The sequence below is a fragment of the Gadus morhua genome, chromosome 20 (genome assembly GCF_902167405.1).
Source record: "Gadus morhua chromosome 20, gadMor3.0, whole genome shotgun sequence".
Classification (NCBI taxonomy): Eukaryota; Metazoa; Chordata; class Actinopteri; order Gadiformes; family Gadidae; genus Gadus; species Gadus morhua.
The window spans coordinates 17,394,734-17,422,517 of NC_044067.1; the positions used below are offsets into that span (position 1 = coordinate 17,394,734).

General features: G+C 42.9%; 1 protein-coding gene across 1 annotated transcript; it reads right to left on the reverse strand.

The window, feature by feature from the left end:
* Window positions 1–613: 613 nt before the first annotated feature.
* Window positions 614–22,871, reverse strand: hibch (3-hydroxyisobutyryl-CoA hydrolase). Its single transcript, XM_030343258.1, has 14 exons — window positions 22,752–22,871; window positions 22,354–22,396; window positions 22,043–22,174; window positions 19,601–19,685; window positions 19,115–19,195; window positions 18,066–18,118; window positions 11,127–11,205; window positions 7,432–7,577; window positions 5,520–5,606; window positions 5,169–5,227; window positions 4,822–4,903; window positions 2,556–2,675; window positions 2,156–2,189; window positions 614–1,576 (listed from the first exon to the last, which is right to left on the reverse strand). The coding sequence occupies exons 1-14, from the start codon at window positions 22,778–22,780 to the stop codon at window positions 1,461–1,463; spliced, it is 1,146 nt and encodes a 381-aa protein (XP_030199118.1). The 5' UTR covers window positions 22,781–22,871; the 3' UTR covers window positions 614–1,460.
* Between the last annotated feature and the right edge of the window lie 4,913 nt (window positions 22,872–27,784).

Genomic DNA, 27,784 nt, shown 5'->3' on the forward strand with positions numbered 1-27,784 from the left:
TTTCATAACACATTTCTTTCAGCACACGTCCACCTTAAAGTATTTTTTATCTTCCTTCTAGACGTAACACTCAGCCAAAGTTCAGTTTGGCTTGCAGACGGAGATGACAACAGGCGACAGACACCTGGCCGTTTGTTTGAAGACCAAACCGCCACCATAAATTATGTTCTGTGATGCCAAGACAAACACTCAGACCATTAGCTGATGTTTACTGCGGCCCGGTGTTCCCGAATATTGGCTGGGCTCGGGGAAAAGTCATTTGGCCACAGACTCTGGAGGACAGGGAAAAGTGGGCACAAATGAGTGTTTAACAATTCAAGTACACTCAGATTAAATATGATACGCACTTTAGAAGAGATGGGTTACCTTAGTCCTTCTGGGAATCTGAGACGGGGCTTTGTCGAGTTAAGACCTCAGGTCAACAGTAACTCATGCTCCGAAGACATATTTAAAGTAAGTCCCTTTTCAAAGTGTGATGAATATGATGGCTAAAGGAAACAGGATTTACTTCAGAAAGTATACAGGTTGGCTTGCATAAAGTGTAGCAATAACTTAATAACTTATAACTCATTACATATTCGACTTGTGGAAATGATAACTCAACACGAAGAGGCTAGTCTTTGGGACTTTGACACTACAATATTTTATTTCAAAGAGTTTAATAAAAACTAAAATCACTTCAGAAATCGCACAACAAACAACTTGTTATTCTTTACAGCTGAGTTTAAAGTTGTGACACATAACATTTAATCTACCTCAAACGCGGTAAAGACATACAGAACCGGTAGTCACTGGATATATTCACCGTTATTGAACATGAGTGTGTCCACCACACCCCACTGTCTCCCACCCCCTCATGGTAATACACTACTGCAGTGTTGGGCTAAGACCTTATCCATTTGATTAGCTCCCGAACCACCAGATCCACTTGGATCCAAAAGGCACTTATCCCTGTTCCAGCATCTCTCCTCTGAACATGATATTTTCTCCCTCTCTTTCGCTCTCCATTCTCTTCTGCACTATAAAACAATAGACAAAGAAAAAACGGCCTCATCTGAATTTCACCTCAACAGAAAGTTACGTTTTCTTTTGCCCCCTTCTGTAACATGTTGCAGCAATCGGCAGGTAGAGCGGGGAGCAAAAACAGAGGAAAGAACATATTTGTGCAGAATACCCCACTGTATACACTTTCCTGGTCAAGTCCCTCGCCCATCTGACTTGAAGTTGTATTTTCCACTGTTTGGAGTGGTGGAGTGACGGAGACGTGCCTGGTCGGCCGTTCCAAGAACAGGGGAGTGGCGAGGAGGGAAGGGGACAGATGAGAGGAGGTGCAGCTGTTCCATCCGACCAAACGGGCCACGTGGGAGGGCGGTCTGGTCCGGTTACCATGGTGACCGAGAGAGAGAGAGAGAGAGAGAGAGAGAGAGAGAGAGCGAGCGAGAGAGAGAGAGAGAGAGCCTTCAGAGGCGGAGGTCCGTCTCTCCCAGGGGGGAGAAGCACTGGTCCACGCTGTGGTCCGACACCTCAGCGAGCGTCGCCGGGCTCCACCGGGGGCTGTGGTCCTTGTCGATCAGCACTGAGGGACACAAGCGAGGATGCCGTCGTTAGGGATACGTTTTGGTGCCCGGACACACGGAAACCATGGTCATCGATTAGTATCGGTGGACAAACTAAGAGAGGATCATTATTGATATGTATCGGTGAAGAAACACACGTAGAACCTATTGTTATTGATTGAGTATTGGTGGACACAAAGAAACGATCACTATTGATTAGAATAGTGGACACATGAAATTATCAGTATCAACCTTTCAGAACCACCTTGTTCCATTTGAGATGCATTTTTTATTTGGGATACACTGCTTTTTATGATAAAAACAAAAAAATGTGTTGCATTGGTTTATCCTGTTGCATCACTCGTGTTCTTTATTGTTTTAATGTTGTTGTACATTATTATTATCAAGTTATAGTTTCTCATCACAGTTAGGAGGTCTACGAGGCTAGTGGGTGCCTGTGAGGCTCATTAAGGCTTAAACCTGACTTACTATAGAAATATGTTTGACTGGTTGTCATTTACTGGTGTGCTACAGAGTACAACACTATGAGACGGATGGAGTCGGCAATCTGGGACATTTGAGAAAGAAGGTCAACTTACCTGATCGTACACCTTCGTAGAAGTCCTTGCCCCTCTGGAGAATAAGGAAAGATAGCCGTGAGGGGTAGGTGTGTGTGTGTGTGTGTGTGTGTGTGTGTGTGTGTGTGTGTGTGTGTGTGTGTGTGTGTGTGTGTGTGTGTGTGTGTGTGTGTGTGTGTGTGTGTGTGTGTGTGTGTGTGTGTGTGACTCAACACACGGTTGACCTCAATAGTATTAGGTCCATGTTAATACCCTACAGAGAAATGTTTCTGCACACTCTTGAGGTTAACACAAGGTAGCTAAAGTACATTACGCAAGCCATTTGTATATTACTAATAAATAGTCTCTATTTATTACCAATTCAGAATTTAATATGAATACCAAAACAGTATTTGGATGTGAATAACAGTGTATATATTACCATGCAGGCTTGGCATAAGCGGTACTCCATGACCAGCACGTCCTGCAGGCTCATAGCAGCCCCCTGCTCCAGCTGCCTGAAGGTGATCTTCAGGGACGTGGGGGACATCCGGGCCAGGGTCTGGATGGAGGGATGCATAACATGCTTTGGATCATTTATATTAAGAATACTTCTTATTAACCCATGCACAAATGCCTGAGGAAAAGACAGTCTGGAGTCTGCCTGTTAGAAAGAAGCCTAACCTCTACCCGCACATGGATGATATTATCTACAATTTAAAAAAGAAAGTTGTATTGGATAAAAGTGTCAGATAAATTATAGTTTATAGGGGAGAGTAAACAAGAAGGCGCCAATTTGGTATTTACAGTCTTCAGTTTCCCTCCCCATCCTAAATCAAGACAATACTATGAACAACCATAAATACAAACTATTAATAATACATATGTGTGAAAATCCATTTAGGTTGAAATATACCTATACCCATGCAAACCATGAAGCAACAAAGACAGCATAAATATTGACCATATAGTCTCTATATCGCTGTCGTAAATGTTTATGCACTGGAAAATCCGTGGGTCACACCACTATTTATACAAAGCACATTGTTAAGGAGAAGCAGGGGTTAGGGAATCTTTGAGCTGGGTATCAAACACACCAACTGCTACACTATCCTGCTTTAAAGGGCGTATCAATATCAACATAGATTATTGTATTATTTCAAAACCTATCCAAATAGTATCCAAATAGTACAATCACAGGGAACGTCACTCATGTTTAAAACATTTGGACAGAGGCAGCGTTTGACCTCTGTACTGCAGCTATTAATATGGTCATTATTATTCTGCCCAGAGATCCCATGAACAGAGATCTGTCCCTGGGAGCTAAATGTTTACCATTCTGTGGACCGGAGGGAGGAAGAGGAAGGGGGAGAGGAAGAGGGAGAGAGAAAGGAAAAGAAGAGACAGAATGCACTTTGCTTCAAACACAAGTAGTGTTTTATACATTTTACCATCGCACAGAATATTTCATACTGTATATACATTTTGTATTTGTTAGCAATTACATGCAATACATTGTTTTGATGTTACTTTTTTACTTCTTATGTGCTTAGGCAATGCAAATATATGTTTCCGATGCCAATAAAGTCCTTTGAATTTACTTGAACAAGAGAGAGCCAGAGCAAAGGAGAGAGGAAGGCTATGTAGGGCAGGGGGAAAGGTGACGTAAAAGGTTTGAGGCCCAGAGGAGAACACTATGGTAAACCCAGGGCCTGCTCCACACACCAGGAAGGGTTTTATTCCTACTGTTCTTTACTGGCCTAATCCCATTGGGACCATCTGGGCCTGATTAAGGTCAATATCACTGGGACCACACAGCTAATCCACACAGTGGGTACATGTAGGATGAAGAAATAAAGAGCATGCTTGCACTGGTCCATGCAAACTACACTTCTGGCTGAAAGTGTAAGTGAACCCACTGACCCCGCTGGGGTTCAAACACTAGGAGATTACCAACAATGTTTTGGGAGCAAAGTTCTAGGAAGAAGGGGGCATGTTATCCCCATGGCTACAGCCTATGGCCACTTTGTGATACGTTTTCATTGATGTTCGAGAAGCATAACCCAATCTTGGAAGTGGCGATTTATCATCATAATCCAAACACCTCGCTTCAGGTGTCCCTCCACCGAAATGTCAAAAGAATACTTAAAGGCACTGAGACGCAATTAAAAAGAGTTTGGGTTCACCGCCACTTAAATGCTAGCGTGGCCTTTCAAATGAAAGTCCCCCATAGGCTCATGGGTTTGCCTTCCCATCTGCTAACAAGACAAAATGCTATCCCCACTTAGCGCTTAAATGGCCGGCCAATTACTCATTACTAACACCTACTGTTTAGGGTCTATGGTCGAGGATGGGTTCGCTGTACCTTGAAGCTACTGGATGAGACGCGGCAGGGTGTTTGACTCCCATTCAAAAGGTTGGGTTCAAATCCCAATGTGCGCATTCTACCTGTAGGCATCCTTGCACAAGATGCCCACACTCCTAACTGCTCCTTAATAACATGTATCTAGAGAAATATCAACGGTAGCTAAAAGTGTCGGCTAAATCCCTTCATAGGCGATGCGAATAAGTACCAGCCTGTCAACACTGTTTCCAGTCTTTTTGTTCCTGTGTGTGGGACTCCAAACGGTAAACACAGATCCCTGTGTGGTATCAGCCGATGAAATAGTGCCAATGGTTGTGTTCCTGATTCAGTGCAGTGGGCCTACCTCAGCCTGCTTCTTGGCAAATGCAGAGTTGTCTGTATTGAGGTTCTGCAGGATGCCCTCCACACTGCCTGCACTAAACAGTCTGGAGGAGAGGAGAGGAGAGGAGAGGAGAGGAGAGGGGTGGAGAGGAGAGGAGAGATGAAGGTTAGCAAAAATACACAGGATTACCAGAATAAATGACCAATCAAAATCACCTAAGAAGTATAATGTACCACAAAGAGTGACTGATTTCTTTATTTCGCACTACACTTATTCCAATCCAAGTCCACGATTTGTGTGCATTATGTAGGTCAGAACAATGGGTGTTTTGGTACTTAGTATAAATGCAGAGCAGCTTCGAAGCAAACCTGTTTATGTCTTGCAAGTGAGGCTGCAGCACAAATGGCTTCTCTGCATCCAGGCAGCTCTGTTTTAAGAAAATAAACATTATACACTGAATATATGTCCCACATGCCTAGCTAATACAGAGATATTTGGAGTGATGTAATGTTTCCAAGAACCTGCCACCCTTTCAGAATGAAATCAGTCCATACAAATAGAAACCAAGAAAGCTTTGCACTTGCGCGCACGCACGCACGCACGCACGCACACGCCCACGCACACACACACACACACACACACACACACACATACAAACAAACAAACACACACACCAAGTGAACCAGATGGATGCAGTGAACTCCCAAAAACATGGTTACCTGTGTCTGGTAGGACTCCAGCAGCTTGGACACGTCTTCATTAGAGGGAGATCTCAGACCAACCAAGTCCAGCTCCAGGGCAGAGATCTGTTAACAAGCAGTGACCTGAGATGAACCCCATGAGAACACCCCAGCTTTGCGTCTCATAAGAAGAGCAGCCTTGGAATTAATACCTCTGTTCTTCTAGGTCAATTTTTGAGTACTTTAGTTGTTGAGTTCTAAAGTTTTTTCTTATGGTTGATGATTTCAGGGTGCATAGGTTAAAGGGAAGGTTGGTAGACAAGACAGGTAGGCCCTCCAATAATAACGTTTGGCCCAAATGTAACGATTGTACGGGTATATTTCACATATGTGATTTGTTTGCGAATGAGAGTTTCAACCAACTTAGGAAGGTGGCTCGTAAAATAAATGACCTAAACAAACTTTAAAAGGGTACAATATGTAACATTGACACACAGCATTTAAAATGGGTGTTGCATTCACAGTATTGGAGAGTTGATTTCAGCCGCTCCCACCTCCCCAAAACGCTCACGCAGGTTGCCAGGTTGAGGTCACTGAATGGTCAGGAGCTCAAGACGAGCCGAGCACAACAACATTATATTTTGAGACGAGGACAATTCTTTTATTTTGACGATGAAAAGCAGCCACTAGTTCTGTTGTTCATCTAAAGTGAACGTCTGCAACTTGTTTATTGTTTGCAAATGGACAAACCAGCTCATGTGGCATCTGTCTTGAAATCCCCCTGGCTCTAAGCTGTCGCTATCATTCCCATGCAGCTCCAAGATTAACCCGTGTTTCAGCGTGGCCCTGGTTCACAGAGCTATTACGAAAGAGTAAAAGGCTTCTTAGGTTGATTAGAAAACAAGTTCAATTGATCCAGTTTGTTGCTTGCTTCCATGGCTGCGGTTTCCGTGATTCATAGATTGCAAACCTAGGTACCATGTACCGCATCATTACACACAGGCCAAAACATTAACAAGCTTTCTGAAGGAGAATGTTTTTTAAGGAGACATGTTTTAAATGTTTAAAGGATACTATTGTTTTGAGAGAGAAGCCAGCACTTGGCATGTTTCCACAATCTCTGATGACATTGTTGTCATTTGATGAAGTACAGTACATGTGTTGCTTATAGCTCCTATAAATATCTTCTTCAATAAATATAATAAATATTGTCCATTTTTAAGAGTGGAACTTCTCAGTCTTCAGAAGAGGAAAAAAATGGGCAGAGTTAATTTGTTCCAACAGCATTATTTATATTCACTGCCGCTAAGTTTAACATTTCCCAATTGTTTTTCAACATCCTCAATTGTTTTTAGTCCAATTGTTTTTTGCGACCTCACACAGAGACCCCCCCCCCCCCCCCCTCCCCCACAAAGATGAACAGCAGCTGCCCTCTGGCCAACTCCTCCATGGTGGCTCATCTACACACTGCTAGCCTGGGGCGGACATGCAGTGACACAGCACTGTCACACCCCCCCCAGCCCCCTACCACCACCGCACCCTCTCCTCCAAACACCCTTGAGCGGAGAGGAAGAAATGTTTCTAAATCATATTCCTACAATTATAGACTACATGGTATTTATTACTGCTGGGGGTCGCTTCCCACTGGGGACAACCATGCTAAGAATGTATGCCCTGCTGGTGTTATGAGTCGCTTTGGATCAAGGTTTCCACTCGAAGGAATATCCAACACCACACCGACAACAATTAAATACACAGGTTGTTGAGGCAGGAGATCACTTTACACATAACAGTGGGCAAAGGGCAACACGACTAGTAAAGCATACAAGTGCATTTAGACTATTTACAGAGTTAAAGATTACGATGGCGGTAGAGACAAATATCACTTGGTGTTACGAGCACCCAAAAAACGACATCCCGAGGATCCCAGTAGGGTAGCAAACTCTGTTACCTTTTGCGACTCCACAAAGTGACTGGCCACGCCGACGCGCTGCACATCACGTCCCTTCAGACGGAAGCCTGTGAGGGCCAGGAACATACCGAGCTTCCCCTGGAGCCTGGGCAGGAAGTACCCCCCTCCCACATCGGGGAAGAGTCCTGTTAGAAACACACACACGCACACCCACACCCACACACACACACACACACACCTTTTTAAAAGACAGTTACACTGTGCAGTCATTTAGTTTATTTCCTGAAAGAGAAATCATTTCATAGTTATACAGAGATAGTTATACAATATAGTTAAATAAATATATTGAGTGGTAAACAGCTGCTACATGGTCAGAGGGAACTGACCGTCAAACCGGGTGTTTGAGCAGGTATTTCAGTGATGTCATATGACAGATAACATAATGTAGGCCAGTATGACCCAATCCCCCGCCCCCCGCCGCCCCCCCCCCCGCTGTGCATCAACTTAAACCACGTTCAGCCACCAGAGTAACCGTCAACATCCAAACCCTTTGACTATTTAAAAGCTGTCAACAAATCTCCCATCAGCGCTAATCTGATAGTGGTTTACCAATAATTGTAAGACATAATAGTGGACATTTTATTGACACTCGACTAGAGCATGCCATTTAACTACGCTGGATGATCCATGCGTGTCAAGGCGGGGTACTGGATTGTGTTGGGAAGAACAGAGTACAGATTAAACGGGATGACCTTGTTCTAGGCGGAAATGTAATATCATAAATGTGTCCGATTATGGCAAACGTGGAAGGGCCGGGTTAAATCTTTTAATCCAAGGGTTCAATGGGTTAAAAAAGATGCTGCATAATGCCCCTCTCTCTGATATTCGTGTCCCCCTGTGTGTGTGTGTGTGTGTGTGTGTGTGTGTGTGTGTGTGTGTGTGTGTGTGTGTGTGTGTGTGTGTGTGTGTGTGTGTGTGTGTGTGTACACGTGTCCATATGTAAGTGGGTTTTCTGCTCACTTTTGTTCGTGTGAGATAGAGAGACACAAGATGACACAGGATGACTATGACCATGTCTCGATCTCAGGGCTTTTGAATAAAATTTGGCTCAACAACAACTCCCAAAATCTATTGGGGAAACCGTCAGTGTGGTTTTTAAATTACGTTCAGATTATGTATATCGTTTCTGAGAATATTCTGGCAAAGCCTTGAAAACTCATCAAAAATTCAGAAGGAGCACTTCCCATATCCATTATCCATGATCAGTGGATTTAATAGTCACTTACTGGAAGGAAGGGGACATTAACTGTGTGATGAATTACATGTATCCATTTTACAGCAAAAAAAACAATGTGAAAGAACTCAAAAAAGCAAAAAACATGAACGATATTGGAGTGGAAGATACACACAACCTTAGCCTGTATTCTAAGTATTAAACACAGTATTCTAATACTGTGCACTGTCTTTCCATTCGTATTAATCTTCACAAGATGATTGGAATAAAAATGGAAAACAAAAAAAACAGTTGTCATCAACTCAATACCTCTTGATTTGACGGCTCCCATAATGAGAGACTCCCCAGCCTTAACAATGGGGCCATTAATAACAGCAATCGTGATTACACCAATATCTCCCAGCTAGCACTCATGGAAAGTCATGGGAGCCCGAACGCTTAAATAAAGACAACTAGTGATAGCAGAGCTATGGAGAAGCCAGGTATTAATATTTACCATCCACTGACTGTGAATTCAGACAGGTCATTAAGGAGAGAATCCCTAGATCATCTTGCTCTTGGGATCTCTACAGGTTAGGTGACTCTGTCTGGGAGTAAAGCACCTTTAGTCTTTGGTGCAAAAGGGTAAAGCGCCTTAACTAATAGAGTACATTGGTTCAGGCGCCTTACTCCCAGACAGAGTAACCAGGAAGCCGAACCTGTGGAGATCCTCTCAGAATAAAACAAAATCGGTAAGACAGGGGCAGCATAGTCTATTGAATAGAGTCTTTTCAATAGTACTAATACTATACTGCCCTTGTTTGAGTGATTTGTTTTATAGTATTCTATTCAATAGACTATACTGCCCCTGTTTAACCAATTGTTTCACTCTGAATCCCTGCCTCATTTTATCTTTACATGCTCCCTTAATGTTCCTTGCTGAACTTCCTTTGATGCAAAATTGAAGGTGAGTCGTAAATCAATTACACTTGATTCCTACTGTGTTGCCCCTAAGGCATTGGTGTTTCCCAAAATAAATTGGCCATCACAAAATTGTTTGTTTCTAGAGGAAGAACATATCATATAGAGCAGACTATAATTAGCTGTGTGATTCGCCGGAGATTAGTCCATAAACTGCCCTTGATGGGGAACTAGATAAACCAGCAAAATATGGCTTGGTCGTTCATCGGAGGCAATACACCTCAGTTGAGGAATACATTGATTGCAACACTGACGTTGGGTTGTAAAAATGTGTTGAGTAATTGCAATGCAACTGTGTGTTGCAATCCCCACATTTTCAATGCAATTCGGCTTCAGCTTATGCTATATATTGCAAATATAATATCTAAATTAAGGAACTCAGGTACATTTTCAATCACGGCACCAAAATCCATTAAAATCTATCTATTGAGCATCAATTGTCCTCAAATTCTTAAGGTTGATCTGCTTTGACAGAGCACAGTTTCAACCACAATATTTCTGCCTAAGATCCCTCAGTGCAGGACCCATTGTTTAAACAGCCCGGCTCCTGCCCTCATATTAAACAACAACACGATGCAGTAAACAAACAATAAAGGGCAGCATGACAAATATGAATGCGTAGTTTTTCTGCTAGATGTAGTTATATTTCCCCTAAGCATCTTACTATTATAATAGCAGGCCTGTCGACCAGTTATTCGACAAAAGCTATTGAATAATTGATTTGCATGTATAGTATACCACACTTTCCATCGAACAATTACCCCTGTTAACATAAATTGACTATTTTTAAAATGTAATCAAGTGCTCACACATTAGCTGCTTTCAGACACACGCGAGTCCTGATATTCTCCTGATGGGCCGTATGTGTGAACAACATATCCTGACATTTGTACCCTGAAAATCTCTTGAATAATACTACCTCTGAGGTAGTATTTTCTCCGTAGGAAATGTAAATTACCTTATGTGAATGAGGAGTTGAAAGTCTGTATTTCTCACACCACTTCAGTGGGCGTGTTGATGACGATTCTGCATGTCATTGAGTGGCCCCCTAAATGATAATCAGCCTTTGGCCTTTTGTTCGCTGAATGGTTAAAAAGTACTTAAATGTTGGCACTGCTTTTAAGAATCATTTGTGGTGAACGAATGTTTTACGTTGTAACATTATAGGCAAAATTATATTATAGTAAGCGCTCAGAAATTGGTTACATTGTCAACTGGGGTTTCCACATTATTGCTATGGGTTTAATTACAACTAGAGGTTGAGCAAGCGCAACGTGCGCGCGAAAACTCTAGTTACATTAAATGGCAATGGTCGGCAGCGCATGTGATTATGAGTGCACTCTCTCATAGATAATAGATGAGCTGAACCCCTACTGCCATTGATGGCAACAGACATGGACCCCTGTGTGTGTATGTGATTGTATATTTATTTGCACATGCATGAGTGAATTTGTGTGTCTGTATACACTTGTCTGCATATGGATGTATGCATGCGTTTCCATAGGCTTGCATGTGTGGGTGTGTGTGTACGTGTGCTCACCGATGGCCGTCTCTGGCATTGCGAACACTGTCTTCTCTGTAGCCACCCGAAACCGGCCGTGCACAGACAGACCAACGCCCTGCAGACAGAGGAGAGGAGGAGTAAGCTGTGTGTGTGTGTGTATGTGTGTGTTTCTCTGTGTGTCTCAGTGTGTGTCTCAGTGTGTGTCTGTGTGTGTGTGTGTGTGTGTGTGTGTGTGTGTGTGTGTGTGTGTGTGTGTGTGTGTGTGTGTGTGTGTGTGTGTGTGTGTGTGTGTGTGTGTGTGTGTGTGTGTGTGTGTGTGTGTGTGGTCGGTCGGTCATAAGGAGAGCTGGCTGGACGATACCTTCGATTCATGAGACAGTGCCAGTGAATGTTCATTTGCACGAGAGACAGAGGAGACACAGCCTGCACGGTTGCCATAGGAACAATAATCTGCCATACCTCCGTGCATAAAAGAAAAAGGTGAACGACAACCTTGGAGTTTGTGCTCCGTGTTTAGGAAAATCATTAGCACGCCCAGCCCACCACCACGGTCGGACAGAGGAGACTGCTGCCCTGTGGAGACACACGTGTGTCGTTCACTACAGAATCACTGTGATCATGACCTTGAATGAGATTATAACACAAACACACACACACACACACACACACACACACACACACACACACACACACTTCAAGGTAGGACCGATGGGTCAGGCGCTGGTCAGGTCAATACCGTCCAACAGCTTGACCTCGGCGATGGATGGACGGGGACGAGCAACACGCTAAATCACCTGCTCGCTCCCCTACCAGCCGATGATTCATCCTCACCATCATAAAGCATGAGGCAGGGAATGAGGTGGTACCAGCTAAATTACATACACAACAGAGTCGAGGAAGCTGCGTCTAAGACAACTTATGAATGCGGTGCCTGGCTACTGCTTGGCTCCTGCTTCCTACAGGAGGTAAGCCAGCTTTTACAAGTTTAAAAAAGTTTATTTCCAATAAAAATATGATAACCATATGAAGTCAATCAGCTGTTAATTGGATTTGTGCGAGGGAGAAAACAAGGGCAATCCATGCATTTGAATTGTAAAACTAATTTAGAATAATTCCCATCCAAAATGGTGTATTCACAAAATTGGCAGGAAAAAGGTTGATGGGATGGATCCGATAGGACTGGCTATTGCGGCAGCCTGACTTAAGATAATTCGATCTGCATTGATTTTTCTAATGAACAGGGTCCGGCGTGTGGAGCATAAGCCAAAAAAAAGTCCAGAAGAACTGGCAGATAAACGTACTGGTCCAAGTGCAACACATTACGGCGGAAAATACTATTTAAAGGCAAGGGAACCCGACCCAGAAGTATGATGGATAGATCAGCCTACCAGCCTACCCCGGACACTGTAGCAATAGGGGCACTTAAAGTATGTTAAGGTCATCTGACAATCTGGTACACCAAGGGGATTACAAACCAGTGAACTGCTACTTTTGCCCCAAAAACCTCCAGGCTTTTACCTTCAGGCATTACCCCACACACAGCCACCATCAGCACCACCACCCAATCATCCTGGTCGACTGCTACGTGAGGGCTGGTGTGAGTCAGAGCTCTGCAACGGAGAGTCCATTCTGGTCCCTATGCTTAGAGGACGCAAAGAAGGTCAGAAATCCTGCAGGTGCTCAGTGTGGCAGGGCGGGATGATGCATCCTATCGGTGGTTAACTCTACTCAGACACAAGCACGTGCACGCACGCGCACACACACACTCATGAGCATATGCATGCAAACACACTCTAAACAAGAGGAGTTGGAGAATACTCTCCTATCACGACTCACACAGACCGGCCTCTAGGCTTGATGTTGTATGTTCTGGTTTCATAAAGACACTGTGGTTGTTTTAGGATAGTGAATAAAGTCATTATGAAGGTGATAATGGCCTCTTCATTATTGTAAGAGGCCAGTTTCTGATTAGAGTCACAAAATCACCGGCACAGGGGAATAGATCGACTTTTACATTGTCTTCTTTGGATTTCATGATGTTATGTCATGCTACGATACACACAGTGATGGCGGGTGGGCAGGAGATGATGAGAAGGTAAACCACTACAATCTTTCTTGAGCGTTATAGTAAATGTACATGTAGATCACATGTACCCCTCAATGTACTCAAAGATATATCTTTGAGAACAATGTTCTCAAAGATATAACACAAATCAGTCCCATCACGCAGTCAGCTACAGGTCGGTTAAAGATTACGAGACCCTATTATACTACTTTTCTGGTCTTAATTTCTTTGACTCCTATAGCGCAACCTGACACGAATCACAGCACAAAAAACGATGTCGATTTTCGGGAAACTTCCTCTCACCTGGGCACTTTCAGCATTCTCTGTCAACGCTCAGTTTCGTCCTTCTCCGCCCCCTCGCCCCCCTCCTGCCAACCCCACTCCGTTGTGATTGGTTACCTTCCGGAAGACCTGCGAAGGGCAGTCAAGCTCCTACCCCTCCTTTTGCGCGTGCATGCAGCCTACTACAGTACTTGGGTCTTTCGGAAAACCAAATGAATTAATTAAGTTTCCCTAACAACCAAAAAAACATTTTTTGGGAGGGGAAGGCATTGTTCCACAAACGTGCAAAGCTACACTGTGAAGTGAAAAGTACGGACTTGAAGCGCGCGCATGGGCAGATTTGACCATATGGGGACGTGGCAGGAGTGCATCTACGTAGATGATTTCCCGGATATGTGAAAAAGTGTATCGCAAACGTTGTTCCGAGTGTTTAGCGCTCTGCACAGCCACCCCAGAGCACAGCACAGCTGCACAGCACAACCTCATTCCCTGCCTCATTCCGTGCAGGTGCACAGCCACCTGCACGGAATACCTTGAAATGCATGTACGTCATTATTTGACACTTTAGTATGGCTAAACATGACTATCAATCATTATGACAACGTTTATAGGTCATAAAAGTCGAAAAAGCATAATAGGTCCCCATTAAGGTCAACTGTTAAAATGTAAGCAAAGCGAAGCGACTCTTTCCTGAATGTTCAACACAGATCTGAATATCTTCTTCCAAGACTGGGATTGTGTCTATAACCTGCACGGACGATATTTGGTATTTACGAGAGAAGACTATCATTGTCTAGTATCGGTCACAAAAAAACTAAAAAAGGGGAAGCAGCGAAAAACAGAATAATAAATCAACAGACTAGAGGGCGGATGGGGAAGATAAATGAGCAAAGTGCTAAACAAAGCCAGGCCTTAGGATGGAGAAGGCACAATAACACATTACTCAAAGCAAACAGGGTTAGGATGTGCTTGGGGTTGATGGAGGGCTGAATCTGACATTCCTCTGGAAGATCATGACCATACAAGCAGTGGTACCATGCAGACCACGACAAGACCTGTGCCAACCTCCATATAAGACCGGGTCCGCAATAGACTATGTACAACCATACAACTGGATCCACCATCCTGTTGACATGTTTACCAATAAATCATGCTTTACAATTCCAAGAATGGTGATGAGATTCTGCGCAAGTGCAATACACCATCAGGCGATTCAGATGGGTATAGGGGATCTGCTTAAGAGGGCGTAAGCTACAAAGATCCCAGAAGATGAGAACTTTTAACTTTGGGATAATTGACAGAGATAGACACATACAATCCCAACCTGTGTCTATATTGGCCTCATCTTCCATCTTCCCATTGGTCACGGTGGACATAAGCCAACCAGAACAGCTCTCGATTCTCCTGGGAACGCGATATTACACATCTAAACAAACCCAGGACAAATTGCCAATCAATTGCTTGCAGCTTGTATGCCAAGTCTCCGAGAGAAAAGCCCCAAGCCATCTATTCTGGTCTCTTGTTGTTATAAAGAGACGTGGTCCCACTATGAGTGTTTAGAGACTCGATGGGAAAGCAAAGAAAATCCTCCTATTGGTTATTCAAGTTTTGAGCAAGGCCGACATGGTTTTGTCGATATCTATCTATCTATCTATCTATCTATCTATCAATCAATCAATCTATCCATATCAAAATATGTCAATTTAATTCAGTCTAAAACATTATCATAAAAAATAATCAATAATCATGATTAGTTTGATTTGAGAGGAGACGTCCATACATTTGACATACATACAAAAAGACAAATCCAGAGCCTGCTGACTTTAGCCCTCGTGAGCTAACATGAGGCTACATGAGCGCTTAGTGATTACAACCTGCCAAAATGTGTTACATGTCACTCCATCTCTTCTTTTGTTCTTCCACTCTGTTCCTGGTCTCCCTTCCTGGTCAGTCCCATTAAATGAAGGATAAGCTCATACAAATATTTATGAAATGAGAAAGCCACTCAGAAGTAGAACCGCCCCCCCCCCCACAGATCTGCCCTGGGGTTGGCCTCAGCTGCGTCTCCCAGTAGAGACTTGACGTACAGTGATATAGATCAACATTTTTTACGGACTTGCATTTGGAGGACTACATTACAGAGAAGAATAGACCATCTGGGGTCTTTCTCCCTACCAAATCCGGGCTGGTGGCATGGGCCACTCGGCCCCGCCTCCCTGGACATTTATCTGCTCTATTCCCTATTCTGGTCAGGTTTATTGGTAGAGGCCCCCTCTCCAAGTCTAAAAGAGGCCATTGTCCACATTGGGCCACCTTGATTCCAAACGCTAGCGGGGTATATAGTTATTAGAACACTGATGATTTAATGTCATTAATGTATTGACTTGCGAAATAGCCTGTTGTGTGCTTCTTATAGCAGAAGTGCCAACAGCTGCTCTTCTCTGCTGCAGAGCATAAGCACTCCTGGGCTGATTGCCAGTGAACAACCACCAGGACATTTGGGCCACGGTTTCTTGTGCAGGCTATTTGTCAATATGTATGACTTTTTATAAACTAAGCAAGTAATCTAAATTAATCAACAGAAATAAATACAATTTAGACAATTAATAACGGGAGCCTTATAGTATATTGAGGGAGACATTTCCTGGTAGAACAGGTTGTCAGGTGGGAAGACGTATGTCATTAGGAAAACAGCACTGCTACAGTAAACAACATTGCATAATGTGCTAGAGAGCTCCCTGCACCAGAGCACAGGTCCGGCAGCCTGTGAGTGTCTGCAGGCACCTTGCTTGTTCCAACATAAACAGATGGGGTTGCCAGGATGTTATTAGTTTATGATATGAATCTAAATTGAGATCAACTTCACATACAGATACAAAGACACACACACACACACATACACACACCTTTTCTCAGTTGTATAGATAGAGTGCCAAGCCTTGAAAGTAAATTACTCTGGACGATGGGGGGGGGAGGGGGGGGGGAATAGTGTTTGACTCGCCGCCTAAAGGTACCGGGTTTGATCCCTCATGTCTGCAGCCTTCCTGGAAGTATCCTCCGGTAATATGTCTAACCCCTCCCCGCTCCTTAATGACATCTACTTCACAGTAAGTCTGTTTGGATGAAAGCTAAATAGCTTTCATCCAAGTTTGCTCCATGATACTGTACTGCCAAGAGTATCTACTGCACAAAAGGCAAGCCGTTGTGTAAAACCCCAGCTGAAGGACAGCTAGCTCTGACGTATAGGGCACCAACCCGTGGGAAAACACTGTCTGCGCTGCAGACTGGCTGTCGCCCTGCGTGGTTGACTCGGCCGTCGGTGTGTGAATGTGTGCATGAATGTGTGCATGAATGTGTGCATGAATGGGTGCATGAATTGGGGAATGTGAGGCAATGTTGTAAAGCGCTTTGAGTGACCACTGGTAAGAAAAGCGCTATATAAATGCAGTCCATTTACCATTTATGCACGCACATCCTTAACATGCTTGCTGATTAGATGATCTGAAAATTGGAGTACAATTTGACAGCTTGGTCAGTGATACCAATGTTAATTTATTTGCACTGCCTTAGTATACGTGGGTCTTTCTAGTGATAGGGTTTACACATTAAACTGTATGCTGTGTTTTTTAATAGCTCTGATTTAGCTGTCGGCCCTATAATGACGACATGTAGCCATTATCAGCTGATGACCCAAAGCTATCCATCATAAATCCAGCCGTTTGTCATTCACAGATTTTGCTCCATAATTCCCCCCTCTCCAATTGTCTCATGCACTTTGTCGTGTCAGCCTGTGTGCGTGCCTCTGTGTGCGTGTTTGTGTGTGTGTGCATGTTTGTGTGTTTCTAAGGGGGCATGTCGAGATAATAAAGTGCCCAGCACTAATCATTGCTGGATTTGCGCCAAGGGTGGGGCTTTTCTGTCCCCCTGTCCCCCCGTCCCCCCCCCCCCAACTTGATGACTCACACATGCTCCTCGTCCATCATCCTCATCATCCTCCTTCAGTGTGTCAAAAGGCCAAAACATGCACACACATTCACCGTAAATAACCCTTTGCCATCAAATGCCCTTTCTTCTGACAATGTGCCTGAAAATAAAATATGAAGAATTGCGACCATAGTCAAGGTCACCCTGGCCAGGATGAGAAATTCTTCTTAAGATAAGTGGAAGAAGCTTAATATCCACTCTCAGCTGGGGGACAGAACACACATCTAACATTTACAGCACATTTCAGGCTCTGTGTCTTTGTATCAGAGCTATAGTTCTGCAGGGTTTTGCAGACCAGGATGCCTATTCAAATTCCGTTCAGTCCGACAGTGAAGGGTTAGAAGAAAAAAATATATAGGAGAGTGTCAGCAACATGCTCCATAAGCTGTCATCCCGTTTCAACCAATCGTTGCCGACCTCACAACTGGAGGGTAATAAACAACCAGTGAGAAAAGACATCCAGTACTATGCTGCCACCCGCAGGCCAATGTAAAATGTAAAATAAAGCATGAGTGTGAGCATGTTTTGGGTGTGACTGATTTGATTCATAACCTGGACCTTCATAAGGTCCAGGTTATGAATCAAATTGTAAAGTATAAAAATATATGGCATAATTTGAGCAGCATATAATAGAAAATACTCACCCCTCCCATGGTTATCCCATCAATAAGAGCAATATAGGGTTTCTTATACATTCCTGAGAAATAGAAAACATACACTTAGCACACAGGATAATATAACAGACTTGTAGCGGATTCATTTTATTCAGGGTAATATCTAGCCTATGCGAATAAAAGATGCAAAATTGACGAAATTTTAGCATTTTCCAACAATAATTGCACCTGCAAGAATGACAAAATGACCTTTTTAGCAAAATATCCTAGATTCAAAGGATGCAATTAGGGATGTCTGATATTGGCTTTTTTGCCGATATCCGATATGCGATATTGAATAACTCTAAATTTTCGATTCCGATATCAGCCGATACCGATGTCGATATTTGGGTTATTTTTCCTCAAACCTAATTTAGGTAATATTACATATCTCCTGTTGTGGAATAAACACAACATGCTTAATGTTATTGTGATGCCCCACTGGATGCATTCTTGAATGCAACAAGGCTTTCCAAATGTTAACATTGTCTGTGCAAAATAAGAAAAATACTTCAACTTAATTTAAGGGAAAAGTGCCATGCTTATTTTTTTTATTTTTTTTTATTTTTCAAAAAAAATCCGATACCGATATTGACAGATATTACATTTTTATGCTAATATCGGGCCGATAATATCGGTGGGCCGATAATATCGGACATCTCTAGATGCAATTATAATGGCATTTTCTTTTTAATCCAAGATATAATACTGTAGCAAATGGCTGTTCGCAAAAGGTATTATGATGTTCATTCTTTAATGCATCCATATTTAGGAGACGTTTTTAAGGTTCAACCCAAATAATATATAATGACTGTAATAGTTGGCTATCCCTCTCTTGAAGAAAGTTGCTGTTACGATACAGCTGCACACCTTCTTGTTATCAAGAGCAACCTATATTCATGTCCTACATTGCAAGTAGACATTGTACAGTCCCATTCAGCTCCATGATTTCTAATTATTTGAATGACGCGGGAAAACAACAGGTATTTGCGTTCAATGTAAAAGGACCTTTAGTATCTTCATAAATAGGTGTCGGTTACCTATAGTGTTGTTCAGAACATATTCCTCACGGAAGAAATCCTGCGCTAGAGGGTCTCCTGACTTTCCTGCCTCCGTGACCGCTGCAAAATGAAATAACAAGTTAGGAACGTAATGCGAGATCGATTTCAGAAATCCATGGCATGCGAGTAACAAAAAATTTGTGCTGACACTTTAATCCAAAACAGTTTACAATGGAATTCAGAGACATGTCATTTATGTGAAGTAGGGGTGAGACTTTGAGGTATCTTGCTCAAAGTCAGCTACCAAATAGGATACAGCCATTGAGGATCAAACCCAGTGCACTTTTGGCTGGTAGTCTCTGATAACACCACCTCGGATAATATAAGGAGAAGGACATTACATCTGAGGTGGTTGACTGATGAATATATCTTATATCAGTCTGTAATAAAAACCAAAACATGCAATTAGACTATCCAATAGATTAGGATGGGTGCTGTGTGTGCGTGTGCGTGCAGGTGTGTGACCTATGATGTCTCCGCCGGCGCAGAAGGCCCGTCCTCCGGCTCCTTTGATGATGACAATGTCCGTCTGCTCATCTGTCTCCCATTCCTACAACAACATACAACAGTACTTCGTACTTCGTACAATTTCAATTCAATTCAAAGAACCATCCCGTGAGGGAACTTAATTTGTGGTCAGGCACATACACACTTCAACAATAAATAGTTATAATAAATTAATAAATAAATTCTTAAAAGCTAAAAACACCCTGTGGGTAGGGGTGGAGGTTTGGGTAGGGAGAATAGATTGTTAGTTGGTGGAAGGTGAATAGGTTGAAGTCTGAAGTGATTGGTTGGGTTGGGCGGGATGTGGGGGCTTACTGTTATTTCAACAGCCTGATGGATGCTGGAACAAAGGTGGACATGGCTCGTTTGGTTCTTAGGGACAGGGAACGGGGTCTCCTTCCTGAAGGTAGCAGATGGTACTGGTTGTTGAGGTTATGGGTGGGGTCCGATATGATCCGTCTACTTTTCCTGATGGCCTGTTTTTCATATATGGCTGTGAGAGTGGTCTGTGGCTGTCCAATGATCTTCCCACTCATCTTTATGATCCTGTTAAGGGGACATTTGTTCACCTCACTCAGGGAACGAAACCATGGCAGGATGCTGAAGGTGAGGGTGGATTGAGTATTGACTTGTCGACTAGCAACCGTCGTAGCTTCCGGAGAAAGTAGAGGTGTTGTTGACATTTCTTGAAGATGCGGTCTGTATTACTTTTGAAGGTGAGCTTGAGATCAATGATGGATCGAATATGGCCCTTTATAACTGATTAAAGTGCAGTATCAAAGACGGATTGATTTATTTTGTACATATAGCAGCACATTGTCTTTAATTGCTGGCCTTTTATAACTACTGAACCAACTCCACACACCTGTAAATGAAGGCTTCAAAAACATAAATCATAAAAAATATATATATAATCGAAGTAATTTAAAACTTAAATCCACACAGGGGCGAATCCAGATCGCGATTTTATAACGATTTATCGTGCAGGCCTACTGCAGTGGCTGTTGAGTCTCACTAGCAGTCGTCTGTCTGTGAGGAAGGAAAGGACCCACAGTGTCAGGTGTGGACTGACACCCAATTTCTGGAACTTGTGGCCCAAGAGGGGAGGATGCACAGTATTAAATGCACTTGAAAAGTCAATGAACACCAGCCTGGCGAAGTTCCCTGGTTCCCTGGGTGCATGAGGACCTTGTGCAGCAGCGTCTCAACTGAATCATCAACCCCTCCATCCTTCCTGTGGGCAAATTGAAGTGGGTCAGTAAAGCCACCCACCTCAATCTGCAGTTTAGTGAGAATGAGCCAAACTCTTCACCACTATTGATGTCAGGGCTACAGGGCGAAAGTCATTATTGCAGGTGGGGTTGCTGTGTTTGGGCACTGGACAGATGATGGAAGACTTCCAGAGGGCAGGGACGGAGTGCTGTGCTAGTGAGTGGTTGAAGAGCCCACAGAAAGCTCCTGAGAGTCCCCTGCAGCAGGTCTTCAGGAGGCGACCTGATATCCTGTCAGGACCAGCTGCTTTGCAGGGGTTCAGTCCTTTGAAAACATTCTCTACGTCCTCCCTCTGTACTGCAAATGCTGCTGTGGATACTGAATTGTCTGTTGGCTGTGTCTCTGTGGAAAGGTCTTTCTGCTCAAATCTGCAGTAGAAATGGTGGATATCTTCAGCAAATTCAGTTGGGCTTTGTTCTAGGGGACATTTTGTGTTACAGTTGGAGGAGACGCCGACCAGTGTCTTAACAGCCTTCCATGCTTCCCTGGCGTTACTGTCTTGAAAAAAGTTTTTCCACTTTTTCCTTGTACACTCTTTTGGCTTTCTTAATTTGTTTGTTGAATTTTGCCTGGATCAGTTTTAATTCTGTTTTGTATCCTGAGATAGAAGCTATTTTCTTTTCATTTTGTTGTTTTGAGTTGTCGTTTTGAGTTCTTTGGTCATCCAGGGTTTATTGTTGGAGAATATTTCAACAGTCTTTGAATGTATGTTTTCTTCACAAAATTTAAAGTAGTCTGTAGCTACATCTGTGGCTTCCTCCAGACTGTCAGCTTGAGTGTGAACCTGCCAATCCCACCCAGAGGGTGGGACATAAACAGCTATCACTGTCACTTGGCCAAACTCTCGGGGGAGGTATCTTGGTCTAAAAGACACACATAATAGTTCCACGGCTGGTGTGCAGCATGTTTCTCTGATGCTGGCCGATCTACTCCATGCTTTATTTCCATACACACACAGACCACATGGGTGGCTATAACAAACACACCATGGCCAGATTCCTATTATTGTGCAGTACAATAATTAATTCAAATATGTCCATCAGCGCTTGTGCAGGAGGCTTGTTTCAACAGCTCTGGATACAGACGCACATTATCAACTGCAGGATTTGAACTTTGACTTCTGTATACCTTGAGCTGCGGGTAGAGCAGGCGGGTCATGGTCAGGTTGAGGGCATTCATGGCCTTGGGTCGGTTCAGAGTGATCACTCCCGCACGGCCCACCTTCTCCAGCAGAACCTCTGGGGCCGAAGCACTCGACATCTGCTCCATAATAGAGTCCACACAGCAAAGGTTCAATTATATGGAGGAGAGATCAGAGAACTACTGCATTTAAATCTGATGGGAAGGAAAGACTTGAGTAGATACAGACATGTAGGTCAAAGGTGAATATCATCTCAATCACTGGAGGAATAGCAACAAAAAAAAAATAGTACACTTACCATGTGTGCTTGTAATCTTTGTAGTCTACAGATGGACCTAAATCTAAAGAAATACATGATAAAATAACTATCTGGAGAACATAAAGCCAAATTATCTTAATGTATATAATTGTGAGTATTATATTTCTTGGTAGCAATAGAAATGACTGAGAATAAGCATTGTTGCATTGAGTCAAGTCATCAATAACACTCCAATAATGCGTTACATAGCTGTATGTTTAGTAAAACGTCTATTATTAGATTACTACTACTAACAATTGACAGTCCCTATCAACCTTCAAAAAGAGGGACCACCTATCTCATTTTAAACTTCATGTAGCCTTGAAGCTAAGGCAGCATGGGCATGCATAGAGAGAAATGCATGAAAAACTTTCGATACCAAGGGAAACTAAACATACCTGTAAGCGTATATGATTGGTGGCATCATGCTTGCATTCAAATGTATGACTTGACTTCTTGTTGTTGCCTGCCTCTGCTGTCTCGCACAGATACATTCACTTCCTGAAACACTCGCTTCTGATTGGCTATTGCAAACGTCAACGATGAGGGGCGTGTGAACAATCGAGCAAATAAGAATCGAGCATGGAATGCGGCCATGTGCACACTGCCATCTATCGGAGAGAGGAGGGACTTCTTACATTATTGTCTTCCTAGTTTATATTGACCTGCAGTTACAGTTGTTCTCTGTATTGTTGGCGTTGTTTTAAGCAAGGACTGGTGTACACCTAAGTATACTCTTGAATTTAAACTTTATCTTTAGAGAGTAATAATACAATAACCGAAAGTTGTATTTATAGATGGCACCTTCATCCAGAATTAGCAATTCAAATTGCTTTACAGAGCTACATTGAAATATGTATAATATGCCAATATAATGCCATGAGGACAATTCAGCTTTGAGAGATTAGCATGCGAGATTTTTTTTTCATAACAGATAAAATATTTGGACACTTTCTTGTCTGGCCTTGAGTAAGCATACACTTGCGTAGAATACAATTCAGGCTTGTTCCACACTTGTCACTTGGCTGACTTATTACTGTTACTGATAAAAATCTATGACTGGACCTAATAAAAGCTGGAGGCTTTGTTGGGTTCTGGCTTTTTTTTTACCGAACGATCAGCCTTCACAGGAACACCTCCTTTATGGCAGTAGCACTCACGCTGTTATACTCTAATAGGTATGGGAGACGGTCTATTTTATGGGTTGGTGTGAACACGTCCGCAAAGACAGCAGCCTTGATCAATGACACAATCTTCTGCTCGTTCAAATAGACATCACGCTGAGGAGAATACTTCTTCAAAGCCCTCTTGCAGGAACAACTCACGAAGGTTTCATGAGATATTAGGTTTCTAAGAGAGACCTTGTCAAATTATTTTTAGCCTATACAGGAAGATTATGAAGAATAAACATATTCCGGGAATATACACAACCAGATATTATTGCAATTAGACTTCACCTTACATATTATGCCCAAACTCTTTTTTGAACTGGTAATTCTTTTTATTGTTCTATTTTATTGTTAAACACCCCACACACAAGAAAATCCAATCCAAGATAGCTTGCATGTTTCAGCATTCATCAAACCACATTCCATATTATTTTCAGATTTTTGAATATTTGAGATTTCCAAAGAAAACTTTGAAAATATAAGGTTAATTTATTACAGAACGTATTTTAAATGAGTTTGTTTTGATGACACAACCAACAACCATGACAGCGACAGGCAGTGTGTTGAAGGACCAGAGGTTGGTGAGCCTCATGCTGCCTTCTCTGAGGATCTAGTCAGAATCGCTGCTGCAGGAGCTACTGGAAGACTGTGGGAGGAGGGGCACAGGAGGGGTACATCATGTTAGCTCACGTCATGGCCAAACTGCAAAGCAAACATCTCCGGCTGCCACTGAAAAGACGTAGAACCTGTTTGTTATCTGTGATGATGGATGATAAGAAAGCTGTCTCAACCCAACATTGCCGAAGTCGAAATGCTGGGATTGAATCAATTTAGTTTTAACAAGAACAAAATGTAATTATTTCCAAAAACAAAACTTTTCTTTTTGGAATATAAGTGAAAGACAAGGGGGAAAAAAAAGCCCCCATGATGTCTTACATCGTGACTTTTTCTTCCTTTCTTGTGGCAATTGGAGTGGTTGTGACCAAACTTATGCTTGTGACGGCCCCCATGCCCATGACCGTGTCCGTGTCCGTGCCCGTGACCATGGTCGTGACCATGGCCGTGTCCATGACCATGCCCGCCACGCCCATGCCCGCCACGCCCATGCCCGCCATGACCATGCCCTCCATGTCCATGGTCGTGTCCATGACCATGGCCACCATGACCATGGTCATGTCCATGTCCATGGCCACCATGACCATGGTCATGCCCGTGCCCTCCACAAGACCCCCCTCCATGGCCTCCATGTTGGCACCCCTGCTGGCAGCAGGAGGGTTGAGGAGGGCATGGTTGAGGAGGACATGGTTGAGGAGGGCAGGTCGGTCGAGACCCGCAGCCGGAGGGCCACTGATTTCCTGTTCACATACAGGAGAGATGTTAATACTCTATTCATTTGATGCAATATGCAAGAATCTTTCAGGCTAAATGAGTTTCCAATAACAAAACACTGCTCGTCCCCCTTGCCTTTCCGTACTCTCTCCAAATCCCACCCATCCGTAAGACGTGAGGCCTGCTTGAGATTTAAATGACTCTGCTGCAGAGTTTAACCAATTAACCTTATCCCAATGTTGACAATGTTTTTTAGAGGATATTTCAAAGAAAGATTATTGCATTTTTTACATTGAAGCAGGTTGGTCTCTGTCTATCACATATTTTAAAAGGGAGACCAGACCAAGAAAGCAGCAATAGCATACAATGCATTAAACAAAATGGTATCTGTAAAGTAAAGTACCTGTTGGACAGTAAACAACAGAACACCACAGAAGATAACATGCTTTCATCATCATATCAACATTCTTCAATGGTATACATTTTTGGTTATTATTACCTTGATTTTGACCCCACATTTCAATATGCGTAGTTCAAATCCTGAAATTTAAAAATGCATAAACAGTATAATAAGTTTATAGAAGCCCTAAACAGTATACTTGGTACACAGAAGTTCGAAGTTAAACACTGTCAAAGGCCGATAGATAAACATAATATACTTTCATAAATGCATCACATGCATTCACAAAAGATATCCTGCCTTTCCTTTATGAACCACATGTTAATCAAACAAATACAACATTTCAGTAAAACTTCATTTCAGAGATGAACTTACTGTGAGTCGGAGTGTAGATCTGAGGAAATACTATCAAATGCTACCCTTTTATAGTAGCTTCCTTGGCCCCTCCTCTCTCACAAGCAGCCTTGCCTTGAGGGGCCACTCACACTAGGGCCGTTTGCCTGTTCTGTGCTGCAGGAAGATTCAGCACGATTCCCCCCCTCCCCACTCCCCCCGCTGGCCCGTGGTCACACTGCTCCCAAAGTACGTCATAACCAAGCATCCTCGCCTATAACAACAATGGAGAACTACAACGAATGAATGCTGTCGTCGGCCCAAATTTCAAGTAAACACTGGACTTCACTATCGCACCAACGTAAACCCACTCGTGAACCGCTTGCCGCCATTGTTTAAAATGATTGCTGTCGGGAAGAAGGGCAAAGAAAGCGCAAGGACTATGTCATCCAGCTCACGTTGCGTATCCGCGCGTGTGCGAGTGTCATCTCATTAGCATCTGTACTTTGGCCACGGCACACCTCTCCCAAGTGTGCCGTGGCCAAGGGGCTGTTCCGTGCTGGAATACGGATGGCGTGGTCACACTAGCCAAACGTTCTAGACTTTAGTATGCAAATGAGCTCAGGCACGGGGCCGCGGCCCTAGTGTGAGTGGCCCCCAGCTCCCTTTTGTTCCATCAACCCTGCAAGTATTTGTTTTGAATCTGCACACACTTCATGCATCATCTTCAACACAACATAGACAAAGGTATACAATAACAATAAAAAACATTTCAATTGGAAAATGTGCTGTTTTACCATAGCAATTTATAACGAAACAATAAAGTCATTTCATGAAAATATAAGGGTAATTTATATTTTATAGAGGCCTACAAAACTGTGAACGCCCACTATTATAGTAGTAGATTTTCTGTTCCTTCAACATTAAAGAAATAATAAAGCAGTTGAGAGATAAGCATTGTGAGATAATCACATGAGAATCCTATTGCTAGGCAACTTGATGAAGGAGTGAAAATAGTTAAGAGACAGCGAAGAATGAATTGATGCAGAGATCTGGGGAGGAGAAAGCCAGAAGGGAATGTGCCGCTCCTGTGTACACATCGGTTGTTTGAGCCACATGCAAAAACACGTGGCGATTTGGTAAAGCGATAGTTCATTTCAGCAAACAACGACAAAGGAAGAGAAATCAACTGAGAAACAGGCAAAGTAATTTCTCCTCATACAAAAGATGAATCACACAAGGAGTTGAAACACACTTTAGAGTTTCTGATCCGAGAGAACGAACTGAAGTGAACCTGAGGCAGGGAGGTGAACACAAGCGCTCTTATCTTGACACAAGCTCAAAGCCTAAAACAAACACATGTGTCACCTCTGCGGGCCATAACCTATTTATCATTTCCATCTCACCGTGCAGGGAGTGACATTGAATAGATTTGTCATTGCCTGTTGAGTGAAATAAAACACACATTCCCCCTCAGATGTAAATCAGATAAGATTCCAAAGTTGCTTTAGTTTAATGCATGCACACAAACGCACAATAAAAAAACCCACTCGCGCATATGACAAAAAAACACACAGATGAATGGTAAGCAGAGGAGGGGTCCCTGGCACCATAGGAGAGCTCTTCCTTACTTCCACGCCTTTTTAAGTGGCGAGCACGGAGTCCTCCAACATTCCATGCCCTAAACATACAATCTGGTAAGGAATACAAAATGTGCATCTCTCTGCAGTGAAATGACCACTAACTGCATCATTATGTCACAGTGGAAAGGATAACAGCGAGTAGAACAAGTCATGGCTCAAATGCCACTGGTTTATATCTGGATTAGGGAAATGAAAACAAAACCTAATATTATTATTAGGTATTCACAGTCCATCTACACTGTGAATATCCACTAATAATATTGTGTTTCAGTGTATCTGTGAATACACTGTCAATCAGCACGTCCAGCCCAATGGATTACAATTCTGTATGCTGAATATTACTGCGTCATGGACACATAATGTCCATCTATGTTTTTTTTCTGGACAGTCTTATTTTGGCATCGATATCTCATTCAATGACTTCATTGATTTACTCAATGATATCACAGTGACTAATGGTGTGTTTACATCGCTGGAAATTATGGGGAAACATTTTCACGACGTCGGAAAGTTCTCGTGAACGACGCCTCATGACGCTCTTATGATTCTAGTTCCGT